The following is a 17,004-nucleotide window of genomic DNA, read 5'->3' as shown; positions in this document are numbered from 1 at the left end:
ACGCGACGTTGCATGGGGAGATAACCGAGGGTGGGAAACAACTGAATGTCAGTGCAACCTCATAGTAGATGCTTGATTCCACGTGGCGCCTTTGGACTAGAGAATTGAGTTCGCATTTTAACTCAGACAAGACGTGAACACTTCCGGAAGTGAAAGAACCGCAAGATACGATGTCGAAACGGCCGAATATTGTCATCGCGGGCCTCGCTTGCGAGACCTCTACTTTTTCCCCAGCTCGTACCCTGGCTGCAGCATTTCATCCACGGCGCGGGAATGAGGTGATTGAAAAATACTCCTTCATTCATCCCGGAACTAGGCTTGGGGAATCTGCAACATGGCATGGGGCTCTTATAGGTCATGCACTTCCGGGAGGCATTGTATCGCGTGAATCATTCGAGGAACTAGCAAATGAAATAATCGATCGCTTGAAAGAGTTCAAGAGCTCAATTGTCATCGATGGCCTTTGGTTCGATATCCATGGCGCAATGTGCGTTGAAGGGCTTGATGATGTAGAGTCAGATCTTCTCTACCGGATTAGGAAGGTGATCGGTCCTGAAGTTATTGTATCGGCATCAATGGATTTGCATGGAAATGTCTCTCAAGAACTGGCGCATCAAACCGATCTGATAACTTGTTACCGAATGGCACCGCATGAGGACGCGATGGAGACTAAAGAGCGAGCTTGTCAGGACCTTGTTGATGTCTTAACGTCCTCCAATGGGTCCCCTACTAGGCCTTTGAAGGCAAGAGTTGCAATTCCGATTCTGTTACCGGGAGAACAGACATCCACTCGTATGGAACCCGCGAAAGGACTCTACGGCCTGATTCCAGGTGTTATAAAGACAACGGGAGTTTTGGATGCAAGTATTTGGGTTGGCTATGCCTGGGCTGATGAGCCTCGAAACCACGCTGTCGTGGTTGTCACGGGGTGGGCTAAGGAGCCAGTTATACAGGGTGCCCATAAACTGGCAAAGCATTTTTGGGACCAACGCGATGCATTTGAATTTGTCGCACCCACTGGATCTCTGTCCGAATGCATTGATTCCGCTCTGAAGTCAACCAGCAGACCATATTTTATCTCAGATTCAGGTGACAACCCCACCGCTGGAGGGGCTGGAGATGTTACTTGGAGTCTGCATCGCGTTCTATCTCGTCCTGAATTTCAGAACTCGGCTGGCCCAAAAGTTATTTACGCGAGCATTCCAGGCCCGGAAGCAATTGATATCATTTTGCAAACAGGTATAAATGCCATTGTTACCGTGACAGTGGGTGCTCAAGTTGACAACCTCCATCATGGGCCAATTCAAATGACTGGACGTATTCACTCTATCAGACATGGTGATAGGGATGCTGTTGTTGAGGCTGTGCTTCAAGTTGGAAGTGTCTTTGTTATTATTACAAAGTTGCGCAAGCCTTATCACCATGAGTTTGATTTTACGCAGCTGAATCTTGATCCTCGTGGGGCAGATGTTGTGATTGTGAAAATAGGATATCTAGAGCCGGAGCTGTTTGATATGGCTGTTGACTGGATGCTTGCACTGACTCCGGGGGGTGTTGATCAAGACTTACCGCGTCTTGGACATCGTCGAATTCATCGTCCGATGTGGCCATATGATCGAGAATTCGCCGAGCCGCCGGATTTGACACCTGCTCTTGTCCCATTTTCCAATCAGGATTTATGATTCTGTCGGGTCCGCGTCCATCAGGTTCTCTAGACTTTCGCAGGGAAATAGCATATCAATGCTCAAAACTATTGTTTCAGTCACAGCAGAATTATAGATGCAATATGGGACATGAAATGGCATTCTATGCAGTTCACCGATACCCAGGATCTCTCGGGTACATGGTACATAGTTCTGAGACAATGGAATGAGCACTTTAGCCTATTTATGTCAAGCCCAAGGTGCTATTAGACAATCAACCGTAGAGTCAGCCGGCACACCGCGTTGTGGTCCAATCAGAATATCTAATCACTCAAATTTGACTCAACCAAACCATTTATCAGCTCGCTTGACGGGTATGCAAGTATATTGAAGGAATGATCAAAGAACGGACAAATGAATTACCGAGGGTCCCAGCCCTGGGCCCCTCAAGTGAGGCATACGAACCGTGGTTGATATAAAATGTATGAATACTTGGAAGTTGTAGTCTTCCAAGGATTAGTTTGTGTACCTACTTCATCAAAAGAACTCTATCCAATATCATCATTCTTTATCTACCTAACCTTTTGACGTCAAATTAAATATTTCTTCATTCCGGTAGAGACGTAAGCACCTGATCACACCTCCCACATTTCCATTTGCACATCCGATATCCTTTGGCAGGTATCCTCTCCCTCTCGTCGCCAGTCCTCCTCCCGAAAATCCGACCCCCAACCATACTCCCCGGTCAGAATCCGCCTTATTTGAATTTGCTCCGGTGACTCAGGGTGGATAATATTTCCATCGGTAGTATAGATATATTGTAAATTAAAAATATCATCGATAATTCCAGGGAGGTAGGTAGGGGCATGGTAGGCCTTGCTTTCCTCCGAGGCCCGGAAGTCATTCTCATCACCATAATTAGATCCATCTATGATTTGAATGATATCTAATTTACTATTAATTATTTTCTCCAAATACAAAGGGTAGGGAATATACTTGACTTGATATTCAGAATGACTGAGAATCCATCATCCATTTGCACCCAGCAAGTCAGTGCAATCTCCCATGGTTTCAAAAAATCCATTCTTAACGGTTCACTCGTGCCAGTATTTTCAGGATCGCGGCCATTCCGGATATCGTCATCATTAAGATATTCATAGGCACGGGATTGTAATAAAGGTGGTTTTTCGTAGCCGCCAACCGTATAGGGAATCTTCTTTATAAGAGATACTACCTCTGGAGTAAGAAGGAGCTCATAGCATAGCTCCTCATTGATGGTATGGCCACCTGCCGGAGGGAATACAACGTCCCCGGGGCAGTAGTAGCTCAGCTTGTGAAGTAAGGTGTAAATAGAGGTCAATTGGGTGACTATCGTTTCTTCATCGTAAGGCGCTGGCAAAAGAGCTGGGGACTCGGAAGACATGGTCCCAGTAGTTCTATCCCAGTGGTAGACTAATCTGAGAAGAGGAAAGATGATTTAAAGATGTCGTAGGTGTGTCATTGAAGATGCCTGAGTGGAGACATTTCGGGGATTATCTTCTTGTAAACCCTAGAGGAGCCTAGGTGGGGAAGAGAAGTGGATTTTGGCGAGCGAGAACGAGAACGGGCGGTGGAAAATCTTCGTATTTCTCAAGGTAATACGGATGTAAGAATACTAGTTGAAAACCTTGAAAATAATCTCAGTGATCATAAAGCGGCGAGGGGTGAGCACTAGAACGGAACAGGAGCGCCAAGCGTTGCCAGACATTATCTGGGATATATATATGCATTTCTACGAGATAGAGGCCATTTAGTTTCGACTAGACCACGTCAATAGACCTGGAAATCGCACGCACTACTAGTAGTAGTTGGTAGACAATATCGCTGCATCGGCGCTGGCTGACAAAGACCAAAGTTTGAAATTTCATTCGACAATGTCGAGAAATATTTTTGCCTGCTATATTACTGGTGGGATTTCTCTCATGGAACATGCCTTTTTCTCTCTTCTTTTTCTTCTCTTTCCGCATTCTCCAGGGGCGATTTTGCATTGCTCCAAGGGTTGCGAAATTAGGGGACGAACGAACTACGCATGATAGCCATAAAATACCTCTAAGCAAATAATGCAGCCATCAAGAGAGCACTGGTCGTACAGCACTCATTCTGGGATATCTTTATCAATGCTGCGGCTTTTGAAGCCCCTGTGATCCCACAACCGCCGGAAATTATCCTGTTGGAGCAAACTCCGGCGCTAAGTATTGTTGAATTGGAATAAACATGGTTATTCGGCGGAAGAACTTCGGTCTCCACACTTTTATACGAGGCCTTAGAAATCCCCGTTCTATTTTACCAATGGACTTTGTATCGGGCTTCATTGCTGGTCTTGTCAATAGAATAAAATTAAGTCGTCACTGCAGAAAGTCGATCATCTATCGAAAGTGTTTTTGGGGATCATGCATTCAAACCTTGGAAGAAGCCTTGAAATCTTGAGCCTAGGGGAGCTAGAACTTGAAACCGAAATATTTTTCCACTTTCTAGTTCGGGAGAGTCCTGCCCGAGAAATAGCCCGGTGACTGCGTCCCTTCGAAGGGCCGTCATGCTATATCGCAGGCTGGCCCTCAACCAATTCATTTAGGCCACGCCAGTGACCATAGTCGGGAAATGAATTTGCCCTTTAAAGATATCCGCGATAATCCCATGTGATATCACTTTATACACAATTGTAATCAAATGCCCGAATTCGCATTTAAGTTTCAGCTTTGTTATGTGATTCCAATTCATCACAATACATTACCCCGTAATAAGTACCGAACCCCGCATTCGAACATGTTCTAAAGGATTGAAAAAAGAATGCCCCTGCCATACATATTTTTGAAACTGGATTATACGAGGTAGGCTGCCAAGCTCACTTATTGGCAGAAATCGTTTACTTTCCTGCGTGGAACAAATTGCTTAATCGGACCTCGAATCTTCCCGCCATATTGTAAACATCGAAGATATGGAGGAGCCAAAGAATGATAGTGAAAACATTGAAAATGTTCACTCAATCGATGAACGAGCCTCCAACGCACATGTTTTGCGGTCCAAAGCCGATGAGCTCTCAGTCTGGCAAACAGCGCGACAGTTCAAAGTCATTTCCATGGTCGCTATGATTGCATCTTTCAGTGCATCCCTCGATGGGTACCGTGAGTGCTATTGTAAAATACGGAGCGGAACTCCAATGGAAAGGCTAATGCATGTTTAGAAATCAATCTCAATGGAGGAATCGTTGCCAATACTGGATTCATTCGTCAATTCGCCTCCAAGGGGAGAACTACCATGAATAGCACATACGTCTCAGCTTGGGGTGGAATCCAATCAGCAGGCCAAACAGTTGGACAAATTGTAGGTCAATAAAAAGGAAGTGTTTTATGAACAAATATTAATTATAATCTAGCTTTTACAATATGTGACAGAGGCTTATGGAAGAAAGGTAGCACTGTACATCATCTGGGTTGATCTCGTTATAGTGAGTGAATCCGTAAAGACAACTTTCATCTCCATAATTGACTTAAACTGGAATATATAGAGCATATTCATCGAATCTTTTGCTACTCGTTGGGAGCATTGGCTCGTGGCAAAGCTTTTCTCTGGCATGGGCGTAGGAATGCTGCAGTCCACACTTCCCCTTTACTTGTCTGAAATCGCCCCAACTCAACTTCGAGGATTCTATATCAACGCATATAGCTTGTAAGGATCATTCTGCTAGTTTGTGACATCCTCAGGAGACTGACTTCCACGATCATAGCTGGTTTGTTCTCGGACAAATATTTGCTTCGGTTGCTCTTAACAGACTGAATGACACCGATCCCATGGATTTCCGAACACCAATCTATACTCAGGTGGGATAGCCTAGCGATTAAAAGGAGACTTTAACTTTGCGTGCTTGATCTTGTATGCTGACATTCAGAATGTATTATCTAGTGGGCAATGATCGGTTGTACCGCCATCATCTTCATACTAATCCCAGAATCTCCCTGGTGGCTCGTCAGTAAGGGCAAGCTTGATGAAGCAGCAAACGTCCTTCGTAAATTCAATGGAAAGGTTGAAGGATACGATGTTCAAGAACAAATTGTAAGTGAAGGCTATTCGTTTGTTAAGAAATTGGCTAAATTTGGACCTCCTACAGAGTGTGATGGACGGCACAGTTACAGAGGAGCGATTGCTTGCAGAGAGAAATGCCGAAATTGGTAAACTCGCTGTATTCAAAGGCCGAAATCTGATTCGATTCATTATCGCTTCGTGGCCTAAAATAACGCAACAATTTGTGGGACTCGCTGTTTTCAATACATATGCGACATACTTCTGTAAGTGATCTCTCCAGCTTCAAGTTGTTTTGACACAAGAAGTACCTAACGGTAAACCTTCCAGTTCAATATGCTGGAAACAAGAATCCATTCTTAGTTACTGTTATCCTGTCTTGTGTACAGCTCCTTTCAATGATTCTTACTGCAACGCTTACGGATCAATTTGGACGACGACCTTTAACCGTCTACCCGTACGCTGTCACCGTTTTGTCAGTTTTATGCTTGGGAATAATCGGATGCTTTGACTACACTAAACCATCAACTAGCTCTTTACTGGTATGTCTCAATTTTGCTGAAACCAAGAAACTCACATATGATTACTGACCGAGAATATTAGATCTTCTTTGCTTGTTTGGCCACCTTTTCAACCACTGGCGCTTCAGCAATCGGGTATGCCTATCCAGCTGAGGTTCCACAGCAGCGCTTGCGAGCTCAGACTTCTGGATGGGCTCTAGCTTTATCTAATGGTGTTGCAATCCTGTTTAGCTTTTGCACGCCACTTATGATAGACAATGGCAGTGTCTCGCATTGGGGAGTCAAGACCGGTTTTTTGTAAGTTTCACTATAATCACTTCGAGATAGTACATTTACTAACACCGAGCATTCAGTTTTGCTGGAAGTGGAACGATAGCAGTGATTGTGGCCTGGTTTATCTTACCCGAGGTCACACGTCGCACACCTGCTGAAATTGATGAATTGTTAGTCCAAGTCCTCTGGAAGTCATTATTACGCTTTGGGTAGCTAATAACAATATCGCGAACAGATTCGAGAAGAAGGTTAATCTTCGGAAGTTCAAGGGATATGTCACTGAGGTACAATTGAGGGCTGATGAAAGTCACAACGCGGGGAAGATCATAGTTGATGACGCATGATTGGAATTGAATGGATTTTGCAGACGAATGGCTTTAACCGACGCTACATATACGGATTGGAAATTTCGCTGTTTTTCGAAATTTAAATCATGTAGCGCCTGTGCTCTGAAGATCCACGGGTTCTGGATCAGATCTCGGAATAATCTTGTGACAAGATCGTGACACTAATATCAAGGGTTGATGGATGTGCCTCTGAACTTTTGCTTCAGATGAAAAATATTCGAATGCTATATACTATGCTACGAGATAGTAAATTTTACTCGAACTTGAAGACACCTCAAGTGACATTACTGACCCCGATTTACAAGGAGTTTGATCCTAAAAAGTGTAATATTCTTTTAGTATTGGATTCCAACTTTAAGATTACATGTGAGCCCCTCGTCAAAGCCTTGGAAGAACTTGAAGGATGTGTAGAGCAAGAGAGAGAAGATAACAGGGAAATAGTATTATCATTATTCTCTAAGAAGAAATATCAAAATTTTGTACTCTATGCTTTATAGACAGCCGACATGTTTTTGTCTTCTTTTTTTGTCTCACATTCTGCAAACCTCGAAATCAAACACGCCCATAAACTAGTGTAATCTCATCCACGATTCCATGCTCTACCAGCTCAGCCCCTGGTAGCTGGCTTACAACATCTATGGCCTTTGTAATTTTGAGTTGGACCGTAATCTCCTCGTCAGGGCCAGTCGTCCAAGAAACCGACGCTAGGTTTTCTTGCCCCAATGCAACCTTGGCATCAACAGCCTTACCCAGGCCAAGACGGGGCTTGAATGATATTTTGGAGCATCCCGGCGCAATGGGCAAAATACCAGCCACTTCTGTACAATATTCATATATTGGGACGCTTCCCCATGCATGGCAATCCGAACGCTGGCGAACATCATCCTCTTCCCAAGTGGTCAGATTATTTGCTAGCATGGACCTCCAAGGAGCCCACATGCTATGCCAAAGTCTATCGTATGCATTCCCATCTGTCATCGCAAGGGCGCGAAGGGCATAGAAACGCATCATGTATGAACATTTGGAGAATTTCTGATTCTCGAAAGACGTCACCAGGAGATTCTCCGATTCCGAAGGCACCGCCGCGCCCGAGAGGACGGCGAAAACCTGACAATGTTGGGAATAGGAGAGATCATCAGCAACATCAACGGTTGAGTCAGTGAAAGATTGACCATCGTAGCAATGCTTCCGTATAGCTAATATTAGGGAGTCGGCCCGTGACTCATATTCTGTTGCGTTCCCTGGTCTTCCAGCGTCTCGGATAAGTTGCGCGGCCTGCTTGAGGACGTATGCGTACAGCATACTAAAGTATGTGTGTCTGTTTGTCTTCCGGCCAGATTTTGGTACCCCTTTGTCGGGATGCTCGTCAGTTGCGCCCCATGTTGTTACCCAGTCAACATATTGCCATACATGCTCTGGCATACCGCTGACCAACCCAAATTCGTCTACATGCGAATTAAAAAAGTCGAGCACACCATCAATTCGAGGCATAAAAGAACGAGAATACCGGCTATCCCCAAAGAAAAGATGATGATCGCAAATTTGTAAGATCCAGTAAAGTGAGAATCCCGCAATTACTTGAGGAACATGAGATGGAAATCGGGATTGTGTCAGGCCCTCTGGGGTGATAGAGGAACCAAAGTTTGTGATTGCTTGTCGCATCAATCTATCATCTCCGGACAGAAGATAGTGAAACAGCCCAACGGATCGACTATCACCAGAGTATCTGTCGACTAGTCAGTTTCTCGCCTAGAACCCTTTGCTTTTGCACTTACTGAAGTTGTTCATAAAAAGGACAATCGGAATAGCCGTCAAACATGCAATTCCGCATAGTTCGAATCGAAACATCCCAGATTTCTTTGCTCTGCGGGTCATCTAGATTGCTCCATTGAGCTTTCACAGCCATCGGATAGTTCACCTGTGTCCCTTTGAACGATTCCAGGGTCACCGGCTCCGCCCCAATTGTAATTTCATGTCTTAAGACTCGAAATGTTCGAAACCAGAAAGGTTCATATGTACTTTCAACAAATTCTGGTACTGGTATCACCGCTTCATCGTATGGGCCAAGAATATGGCCTACCGATTTATCTAGGCGGTCAGCTTTTGAACGGAAAAATGGATATGAACGAGGCTCCAACTCGTATCCCTCCGAGTAAGTCGTTCGAATTCGGATTTCAGATGGCTTCTCAACTGCTTTGAATACCCATTTCAGGAATGCAGTAGAATGAACATCCGCTTGCAGTTCAAGTACGTGGCGTGATCCAGATGGGAGTGTGAGGGGGCGTTTCTGCGAAAAAAACTCTGTCCAATTATCGACCGAGACACAACTGTCGTGAAATTTGACAATATTCATTTCCACTTTTCCCATCTCAGGGAATGGGATGCATCGTGGTTGTAGGCGCCATGGTGGAAGCTCTCCATTCAGGGTCTTGAGGTTATATGCAATAGGTGTCGTGGGCGGCTTAGGCTCGACGGGCTCGACTCGTTCACTGATCTTTTGTTTTGTTAGATGACGAAACAAGAGGTTGGAAGAAAACATACATGAAGAAACACATCATCCACAAGTCCCATTGGGAATGTTACGCTTTCATCTACCTGTGCTTGCCAAAGCTGTCGCGACTCTAAGTCAATCGTCTCGGTCGCTGTCTTAACACTGCCAGTGACTGTCAAGCCTGGTGTAGAAGTTCGTTCAAACGGCATTCCCCCACGAGATGAGGCAAAATACCGGATGACCACAAAGTTGATTTCATTTTGCCCAATTTGAAGATGCTTTGCAATGTCCAAGGTATCATAATACCAGATGAGGGGACTCCCTCTGGCGGGGCCCGTGGCTAGATGTATCCCATTGACGAAGATTTTGTATCTTGTATCGGCAGAAAAATGCAATATCGCCTGACTTGAGTTCGATTGCAAATTGAATTTCCGTGTGAATTTGACTAGACGCCCGGCGGTGTTGATCGCTGAAGAGTCGACCCAGTCTGGAACCCAGATCCAATTCGCTTGGAGACTCTCAATCGTCTATTCACACCATTAGCTACCAGCGAGTGGATGAGTGCAAATCCTGCAAACCTTCTGCTTATCCAGTATCTCTTCATCCATAGTGTGTACTAGAGGACATAAAGATTCCTTGGTGGCTCACAATTGGAGCTTTGTCTGCTTATCTTGTATCCCCGCATAATCGCGGGGAGACACCTGGCCACCAACGACCGGGGGAATTTACCCCGAGCTTTACCCCGAACCCGCTGCCAGAGCAATTGCCGACCTGCCCAGGTGGATCCCACTCGGTCTACGAACGATATCGCTCGGGAATCTCGGGCATTTCAAGTGACCACTGTCCGACCAAGCAATTTCTTTTATTTTTTAGCCTACCGTTGGGTTTCCTTGTCCTTTCAGTGTCCTCATTTACCGCCCCGAGCTTCACAGCAGTCAAATAAATGGGTTTTATTAATATCTGGTTGAATGATTATCTTATAATGAGTGCTTTCACTTGGCTATACCAAGCCATCTGACTGCGCCATAAGTTACACCAGCCAGTGCCAGCCAAGAAACGACCCCACGGACGTACAAAACTTTCGTTAATGTACGGATTTCAGAGGCATCATTCCGATGAGGAAACGGTTCCTCCTTTGGCGCATCATTTCCAACCAAGCCACAAATAGGCTCCCAGCCATCAGAAGGTTCGTATTCCAAAACCTCTCGCCCGCGTTTTGCAGCTTCAGCGTGGACCCACGCATTGTGAATCTCGTAATGTTTTGCTGTGAATAGTTCCTCCTGAGTGATGCCGAATTTTTCCCGGCTGATTTCCATATAAGTTATCCACAGGTTGTGCAAATTGCGGTCAGTTTTCCAGAGAAAGGTAATAAAATAGTATGTGGATGTGGCTGCCCAAGAAAGAATCGCGATCGATTTAGCCCAACTTTCACCGCCGCCAGGGCGTTTGTTGAGGACAATTTTGGCGTCAGGATACATGTCCATTAGGTCGTCGATGAAGGCACACCCCGGAAAATCAGCGGTGGCCTGGAATCCATCGAATATCTTGTACAGGAACTTGTGGCGCTTCTCAGTATCGCGTTCTGTTATGGCCTCAAGAAGGACGTCGCTGCGATCGGCGTGTGGTATAACGTATGCCATGTGCATACATGGTTGGAGTCCAACAAATTGAGACTCTAGAGCCGCTTGTATGGAGCTTGTTGCGCAACGAGGGAGCCCAGCGCAAAGGACCTGAAGAGGAGATTTGTCATTGCGGTCAATGACCAGATCATCGCCGATGAAACGCATGCTGGAAAGAGACAAGGATACGCTGATGTACGCCGAGGGAATTGCTTAAAGAGTCCCGCATGCTTGTATTCATCTTTGGGTGTAATGAGGATTTTATATCCTTGGAGCTGAGCCTAGAGGCCTTGAATATGGGGGCCAAAACTTCACTGGTGAGACTCTCGCTAGTCTAGTGCGGCTGGAATGGATCCATCTCGCACAAAGCTAGAACGCGACCGCCAATTGGAACACCTGGACTCCGGAATATGGGGCTCCTTTGTACGAAACCTTCAATTTCACGTGCACTATAATCTAGCGCTACTGAGAGCGTGATGGTTGATTGGTTCGCTCTTATCTCCTAAACAGGTATATATATATGTCCGTTTCGTGGCTATCGTTCGTGGGTTCATTTTGTGTAAAGCCCTTTGTTTGGATCAGTATCTAGTCCGCAGTAAGTGACGTTGGATAGAAGCAATTTGATCATCAAGTGCAGTGATCGTAGGAGAGTCAGCAAAGGCCCAGAGACCCAATTCCATCCATCAGCAAGAGTGGAGTGTTCTTTCAGGCCGATTTTTTTTTGGCTCAGTGAGGGTCACGACGTAAAAGCCACATAGACACTAATTCTCGTTATTGTCCTTACCACGGAGTACTCAGGGCTTACATCCAATCGACTCGCGAGCTTGACCAAAACACAACGCTGTCCCAAATACTTCCGGGGCTTACACAGACGGGGACGCCGGATGTTTGCCTCCTTTGTTTCTCGTTTTGCTCATTTGCTCGTTTTGGTTATTTTTCTTCCTCATTTTGCAAATTTCAAGGAAACTCAGGCCAGCTTGCAGCCTATGTTTTTGAGGAGTGACAAAGGTATGCATTGTGGAAATAGCAGCTCTGAGAGATAGTTAACTAGCCCCTGGAGTTGGGCTTCATGAAGGCAACAAGGTCAAGATGAGATAAGAGATAGAGGACAACCGATAGGGGATAAGAGATAAGGGATAAGTATTGATAAGACCCCTGATCTGAATACGGTTAGACCCGGGGAATGCCAATGACATCAGCCACAACACAAGCCCCCCTCATTCACCACAACCCATCAAAGGACAAGTATATTTCATCATACTGGTATAAGCAAAAAGCCTACCATACCAAGCGAATTTGTGATAATGAGCCATGGCCAAGATGACTCTGGAGCGTTGAACAGACATAGCGACGATTTAACCTCATCCCCTGAAGGAAGCGGCCCCATCGAGCTAGTGAACAAGGGACCGTCACCCAATGCCCAATGGAAACAATCTTCTCGCCTAGTAGAAGAGGGCCTCACTCGGGGTTTGTCAAATGAGGATTTATGGATGCTGATTCGGCGATTTGACAAGGTTTGTGGCTCCACACATCCAAGGGTCGTATATTAACACGTGAAAAAGCAAATCTACCATGTGCGAGCCGTACAGGACACAAAGGCTCAAAGCCTAGACTTGAATCGCGTGGACAATGAAAGGTTTCCCCCGGAGAAGCTACGCATCACAATCGAGCGATTCTACACATCAGTGGTTGTCGGTGTGGTTGAATTCTTCAGACACATAACTCGATTAAGGTCGTGGGAAAACCCAAATCGCACTTTCGTATTTTGCCTTGTATGTTAATCCACTAGGGCCATTGTCCATATAGTATAAGTTGCTCACATGTTTTAGGTTTACTGCGCATCATGGGCGCTAGATCTCCTGCTACCGGTTACTTTCGGCGTTCTTGTTGCACTGATAATGGTTGGTCCTTTTCGTACTTTGATGTTCCCTGCCTATGAAAGGAAACCGAGGGTATCAAAGCGCGATAAGGACAGCACAGGGCAACCGGAGTCAATGGACAGCCTCACCGGGGCACCAGAAAGCCATAAGGGAGAAGCAGCGGAACGCGAGGCAAAGAATCTTATTGATGGTATTGCTACTGTTGCAATGGAAAGTGCTGCCGCCAAATATGGACAAACAGTGGTTGAAGAAACTTCTGAACGGCCGCTTATTACTAATGCAATAGAAGTGACTGATGATACTACTGAAGCCCCGGCTGAAGATGCTCCCGAGGATAAGACCAAAAAGCCTATGAAAGAAAAGGTCTCGCATGGCACTGACCAATTTATGCGTGCGCTAAGTGATATCACTGATACCTATGAGAGATTTGCCAAGTACGATTTCTGATAATCTATTATGGGCCCCTTGCTGATGATTCAATAGTTTAATAGCACCAACACCACCTTTTTCGCTCATTTCCCCTAGACTACGATTGGCCGGTATATTCAGTCTAGTCTCCATTGCTGCACCGTTGATATCGAGCTACTGGATCATCAAAGCTGTGGGCTTCTTGATTGGATTTGGATTTTTTGGTGATCCAGTCATCAAATACATGCTGCAGACTATGGATAAGAAAATCCCTGACTGGAGATCTCATATGGATATACAAAAGTTTGTCCACCTCAAGTGGATTCCTAAACCTTCAATGCTGACAAGATTCTTAGAACACTATTGGCAGATGTACCTACGAATGCACAACTCACGTTAGCTCTGCTTCGAATCGGCGAAATTAACTCCGAGCCTTTGCCGCCTCCCCCAGTTCCTGGAGACAATGACCGGGCATGGCCCATTTCCCGGAAAAAGTCGCAGCCTGAGGGCTCCACGGACTTGATCAAGAATGGCTCATCTCATGAATTGCAAACACCGAACTCTGCAGGATCTCTGCCAGAGGCGAGACCGAAGCGAAGAACGATGTTTAAATTCCTCAGGTTCATCCGGAACACAGTTGCAACTGCTATCAAAGGTCATATCGCACTTGACCGTGCTATGGCCATTGCAGGATCAGCTCACACTAAAAATCTGATTGGAATGCTGCAGAAGAGGCAGTTCTCCGCAACACCATTTGGGCCTCTTAAGTTTGATGCAAAGTTCGAACGTAAACGAGGTGCTGTGGTAATTGACACGTCAAAGGAGCCCCCAGTCTTGTATTTCACAACATACCAGTCTGCTGGACTGGAGGATTTGCGAATTGAAAGTCGAAAAAAGGGCTCTGTTCTTTTTCAGATACCCGTCACGGATATCAAGGAGCTTAAAAAGACTGAAGGCCTAGGCTGGAAACGGAAGTTGATTGTTGAACTAACTGCTGGTAGTAAAGACGCTGCTGATGGCCTTGTGGTTTCTGGCGACGAGCTGGAGCAGTCTTATCATCTCACAGGAATGAGATCTCGAAACCAATTGTTCAATCGGCTTATCGCCATTGATGCACAGTTTTGGGAGAGTCGCTGAGTATCTGCACATACACTTGGGGAAGAATGGGCAATGTTTTCATTCATCCATTGTTCTTGTTTCAAAGTTCATTATAGCTCTATTTAGGGCTCTTTCAACCTATGTATATCACAACCAGCGTTCTGTAAGTAGGTTTTGGATCTCATATTATATGGCCCCAATGGCATATTCCATTGCCCTTATTTGTTCCAACAAACGGCACTTTCTTCTTCCAAGTACGTATATAGCCACTGTTTTATTTACTCTCCAGCGACCTCCTCCTTTGTTGCCAACCTGAAGCTCCGAGTATATTAACGCTCGACGGCGCTGCTAGTAAGGATTCGTTTTGAACTACCTCAAGTCACAAATTTCGCTAAATCTGCTCTTGCCTACTTAAACTTCTCCCTTGACCTCCAGATAATCTAGGTAGAATCATGGCTCGAGGTGAAAAATGTCTTTCTGTTGCTGCCCGCCAACTTCTCGACCCACATAGCGCCTTATCCAATAAATACCCTGATCTTCACCGGTGTCTTCAATTTAGGTTAGAGAACGCATATGCATCCCGCAACAACGCCACCATCTCACGATGTGAACATCATGTCTTTCATGGCTTTGAACTTGGTCGAACTGACGGTGCCACTTTCCAGCAAGAAGAAAACTCTTCGCGAATCGATTTCTTAAACCCCATTTTAAACGACACTACATCCTCCCGAGTCAATAATATCTGTGAGCATTTAGCAAATCAAGTCGAGATATATGGCATACTAGGCTGCGGAAGTAAGTTCAAAGTACCATCGTTAAAATGTTCCTGTGGCTCGAAATTTTGCTAATTCATACGTGCCTAGCTTTTGGTGCAATTTATCTCGCTCGGGATCGTCAAGCCATGTCTGATGATCCCTATGGGCCTGAAGCAAGACACTATGCAGTCAAAGTAGAACGACATACCACACTCAGAGGGGGGAGAAATTTGATTCCAAACTCTATGGCTGCTATATACGACAATGCTGAATCAGTGAAATTCATTCCCATTGAAGCATTGTATCTTCTTTTCCTCTCTCGCAGTCATAGGTTTCCCAATTTGGCCTCTGTCTATGTCCATGATAGATTTCAGTCGATCATTATGTCTCCATGTGTTGATTCAGCTTTAGATCGACGAACTATACAATCGGGTGATTATGCCAGTAAGTTCCCTGCGTTTTCTGGGCGATATTTGATTTCACCAACTCACATCCCTCTTTTGGATGAAATGGCTGTTTGCAAAATCGCTGCGCAGCTACTAGAAGGAATCGTTGACATGGCACAGATTCATTTATTCCATTGTGATCTCTCTGTTAATAACTTTCTTGTTGATCCCCAACTTAACGTTCAGCTAATTGATCTAGGTAACGTCTTTTTCGGTTTAGATGAACGAGATTTCTTCGATAGGAGATACGCATATCTCCCTTTCCAGGAGTATCAAATGTCACCCGAGCTACTTGAAGTGGTACTAAGGCCGGAAAACGAGGGTCGTGACTGGCGAGACGAACCCTGGTTGACGTTGCCGAACGATGTTCGTCGCACTCTCCTTTGGAAATTTGGTGTCATTATTGATGGTCTTCTTCATGGGTACTGGCCATGGGATAACCCTTCTTGTGGATGTGAGTCTGGTTTACTAGATTATAGGGGGGGGTTGACTCTCGGGTCTACGATCGGCGTAGAAGAATTCTTTTCGAAGATTTACACATCAACGAAGACCTGTCACAGGATTGTAAAGATGTATTACAACATCTTTTCCAGAAAGACCCCTACAGAAGACCGCCATTATAAACTTTGATCTCTTACCCTTGGTTCACTCAATGGAGATATGAAAATCGTATGTATGAGCGGCCATTCTCCCAGGGTTTCCAAGATGCATATTCGCGGAGAATATGAAGTTGAAAACTTAACACGCTTTGTATATAGTGTTTATATAGGATTTTTTTTATTTTCAGTACAATGTTAGGCTTCAGGTCTCTACTAGCTTGTTCTCTTCGTCAGTTGCTAGAGCTTCATGCTCGCCAAGTACTCTGTAGCTTTCGACGGACTTTTGAGGCCGTTCAGTGTCTGTTTATCAGGAGCTACTTGAGTACAGCCACACAGTAGATCATAAAAATAGAACTTCGTTACAACATTGGACCCCTTATGTCGGCCAGCTCGGGAGTAGATGTGGGAAGGGATAAAAAAAACAATCAGAACGGCTATATTCTTATCAGCTGTCTCCCTGTCCGTGTTGGCCCGGAATTTTCTTTCCACGGCAGAATATCGAATATACCGTTTCTCACGCAGTTTCATGGGTTTTTAGATTTGAAAAAAGGGATCAATTGCCTTGTTAAATAAAAATCAAAGGTTGGAAGGCGACAACGCGTCCTCGCCGCTCTCAATTGACACTTCAACAACCTCAGCAGCCTTGTGGGGCCGTGCCGCGCGGCATGTGCGTGTGCTATCATGGGCTATCGAACCAAAACGGTCTCCACTAGATTATGAGTGGCTGGGTTCGGGAGGAACATGCAAAAATAAACTACTGAGGCTGTGGAATCACGCAAGCTTAGATCTTGGAATATGTTATTTTTGGCAGTGTGCGTACGTCAATCTGTCGTGGCCCTGAAACTACCAGTAGACTAGTAAGAGTTTT

General features: G+C 45.2%; 7 protein-coding genes across 7 annotated transcripts; 4 read left to right on the top strand and 3 right to left on the bottom strand.

Annotated features, from left to right (window-relative positions):
• Nucleotides 1-170: 170 nt before the first annotated feature.
• N7478_012844 (M81 family metallopeptidase) lies at nucleotides 171-1,682 on the top strand (the record flags this gene model as incomplete). The annotated part of the gene is made up of 1 exon (XM_056929054.1): nucleotides 171-1,682. One exon carries the CDS (start codon nucleotides 171-173, stop codon nucleotides 1,680-1,682), a length of 1,512 nt encoding a protein of 503 aa, XP_056772416.1.
• A 596-nt stretch (nucleotides 1,683-2,278) lies between these two features.
• Nucleotides 2,279-3,066, bottom strand: N7478_012843 (uncharacterized protein; the record flags this gene model as incomplete). The annotated part of the gene is made up of 2 exons (XM_056929053.1): nucleotides 2,279-2,589; nucleotides 2,640-3,066. 2 exons carry the CDS (start codon nucleotides 3,064-3,066, stop codon nucleotides 2,279-2,281), a joined length of 738 nt encoding a protein of 245 aa, XP_056772415.1.
• A 1,551-nt stretch (nucleotides 3,067-4,617) lies between these two features.
• Nucleotides 4,618-6,837, top strand: N7478_012842 (uncharacterized protein; the record flags this gene model as incomplete). Its single annotated transcript, XM_056929052.1, has 12 exons — nucleotides 4,618-4,804; nucleotides 4,864-5,003; nucleotides 5,056-5,127; nucleotides 5,188-5,348; nucleotides 5,407-5,500; nucleotides 5,583-5,732; nucleotides 5,788-5,965; nucleotides 6,030-6,174; nucleotides 6,232-6,241; nucleotides 6,303-6,517; nucleotides 6,574-6,663; nucleotides 6,729-6,837. The coding sequence occupies 12 exons, from the start codon at nucleotides 4,618-4,620 to the stop codon at nucleotides 6,835-6,837; spliced, it is 1,551 nt and encodes a 516-aa protein (XP_056772414.1).
• Nucleotides 6,838-7,392: 555 nt separating this feature from the next.
• Nucleotides 7,393-9,939, bottom strand: N7478_012841 (putative rhamnosidase B; the record flags this gene model as incomplete). The annotated part of the gene is made up of 4 exons (XM_056929051.1): nucleotides 7,393-8,566; nucleotides 8,616-9,334; nucleotides 9,382-9,858; nucleotides 9,910-9,939. The coding sequence occupies 4 exons, from the start codon at nucleotides 9,937-9,939 to the stop codon at nucleotides 7,393-7,395; spliced, it is 2,400 nt and encodes a 799-aa protein (XP_056772413.1).
• Nucleotides 9,940-10,323: 384 nt separating this feature from the next.
• N7478_012840 (sulfotransferase family protein) lies at nucleotides 10,324-11,118 on the bottom strand (the record flags this gene model as incomplete). Its single annotated transcript, XM_056929050.1, has 1 exon — nucleotides 10,324-11,118. The coding sequence occupies one exon, from the start codon at nucleotides 11,116-11,118 to the stop codon at nucleotides 10,324-10,326; it is 795 nt and encodes a 264-aa protein (XP_056772412.1).
• Nucleotides 11,119-12,254: 1,136 nt separating this feature from the next.
• On the top strand, nucleotides 12,255-14,375 carry N7478_012839 (uncharacterized protein; the record flags this gene model as incomplete). Its single annotated transcript, XM_056929049.1, has 5 exons — nucleotides 12,255-12,464; nucleotides 12,513-12,722; nucleotides 12,780-13,264; nucleotides 13,314-13,541; nucleotides 13,595-14,375. The coding sequence occupies 5 exons, from the start codon at nucleotides 12,255-12,257 to the stop codon at nucleotides 14,373-14,375; spliced, it is 1,914 nt and encodes a 637-aa protein (XP_056772411.1).
• A 1,099-nt stretch (nucleotides 14,376-15,474) lies between these two features.
• N7478_012838 (Protein kinase domain-containing protein) lies at nucleotides 15,475-16,027 on the top strand (the record flags this gene model as incomplete). Its single annotated transcript, XM_056929048.1, has 2 exons — nucleotides 15,475-15,991; nucleotides 16,017-16,027. 2 exons carry the CDS (start codon nucleotides 15,475-15,477, stop codon nucleotides 16,025-16,027), a joined length of 528 nt encoding a protein of 175 aa, XP_056772410.1.
• Nucleotides 16,028-17,004: the final 977 nt, after the last annotated feature.

This window comes from Penicillium angulare (genome assembly GCF_028827245.1).
Source record: "Penicillium angulare strain IBT 27051 chromosome Unknown utg000012l_segment0_segment0, whole genome shotgun sequence".
NCBI lineage: Eukaryota > Fungi > Ascomycota > Eurotiomycetes > Eurotiales > Aspergillaceae > Penicillium > Penicillium angulare.
This window is presented reverse-complemented; position numbering and strand designations above follow the sequence as displayed.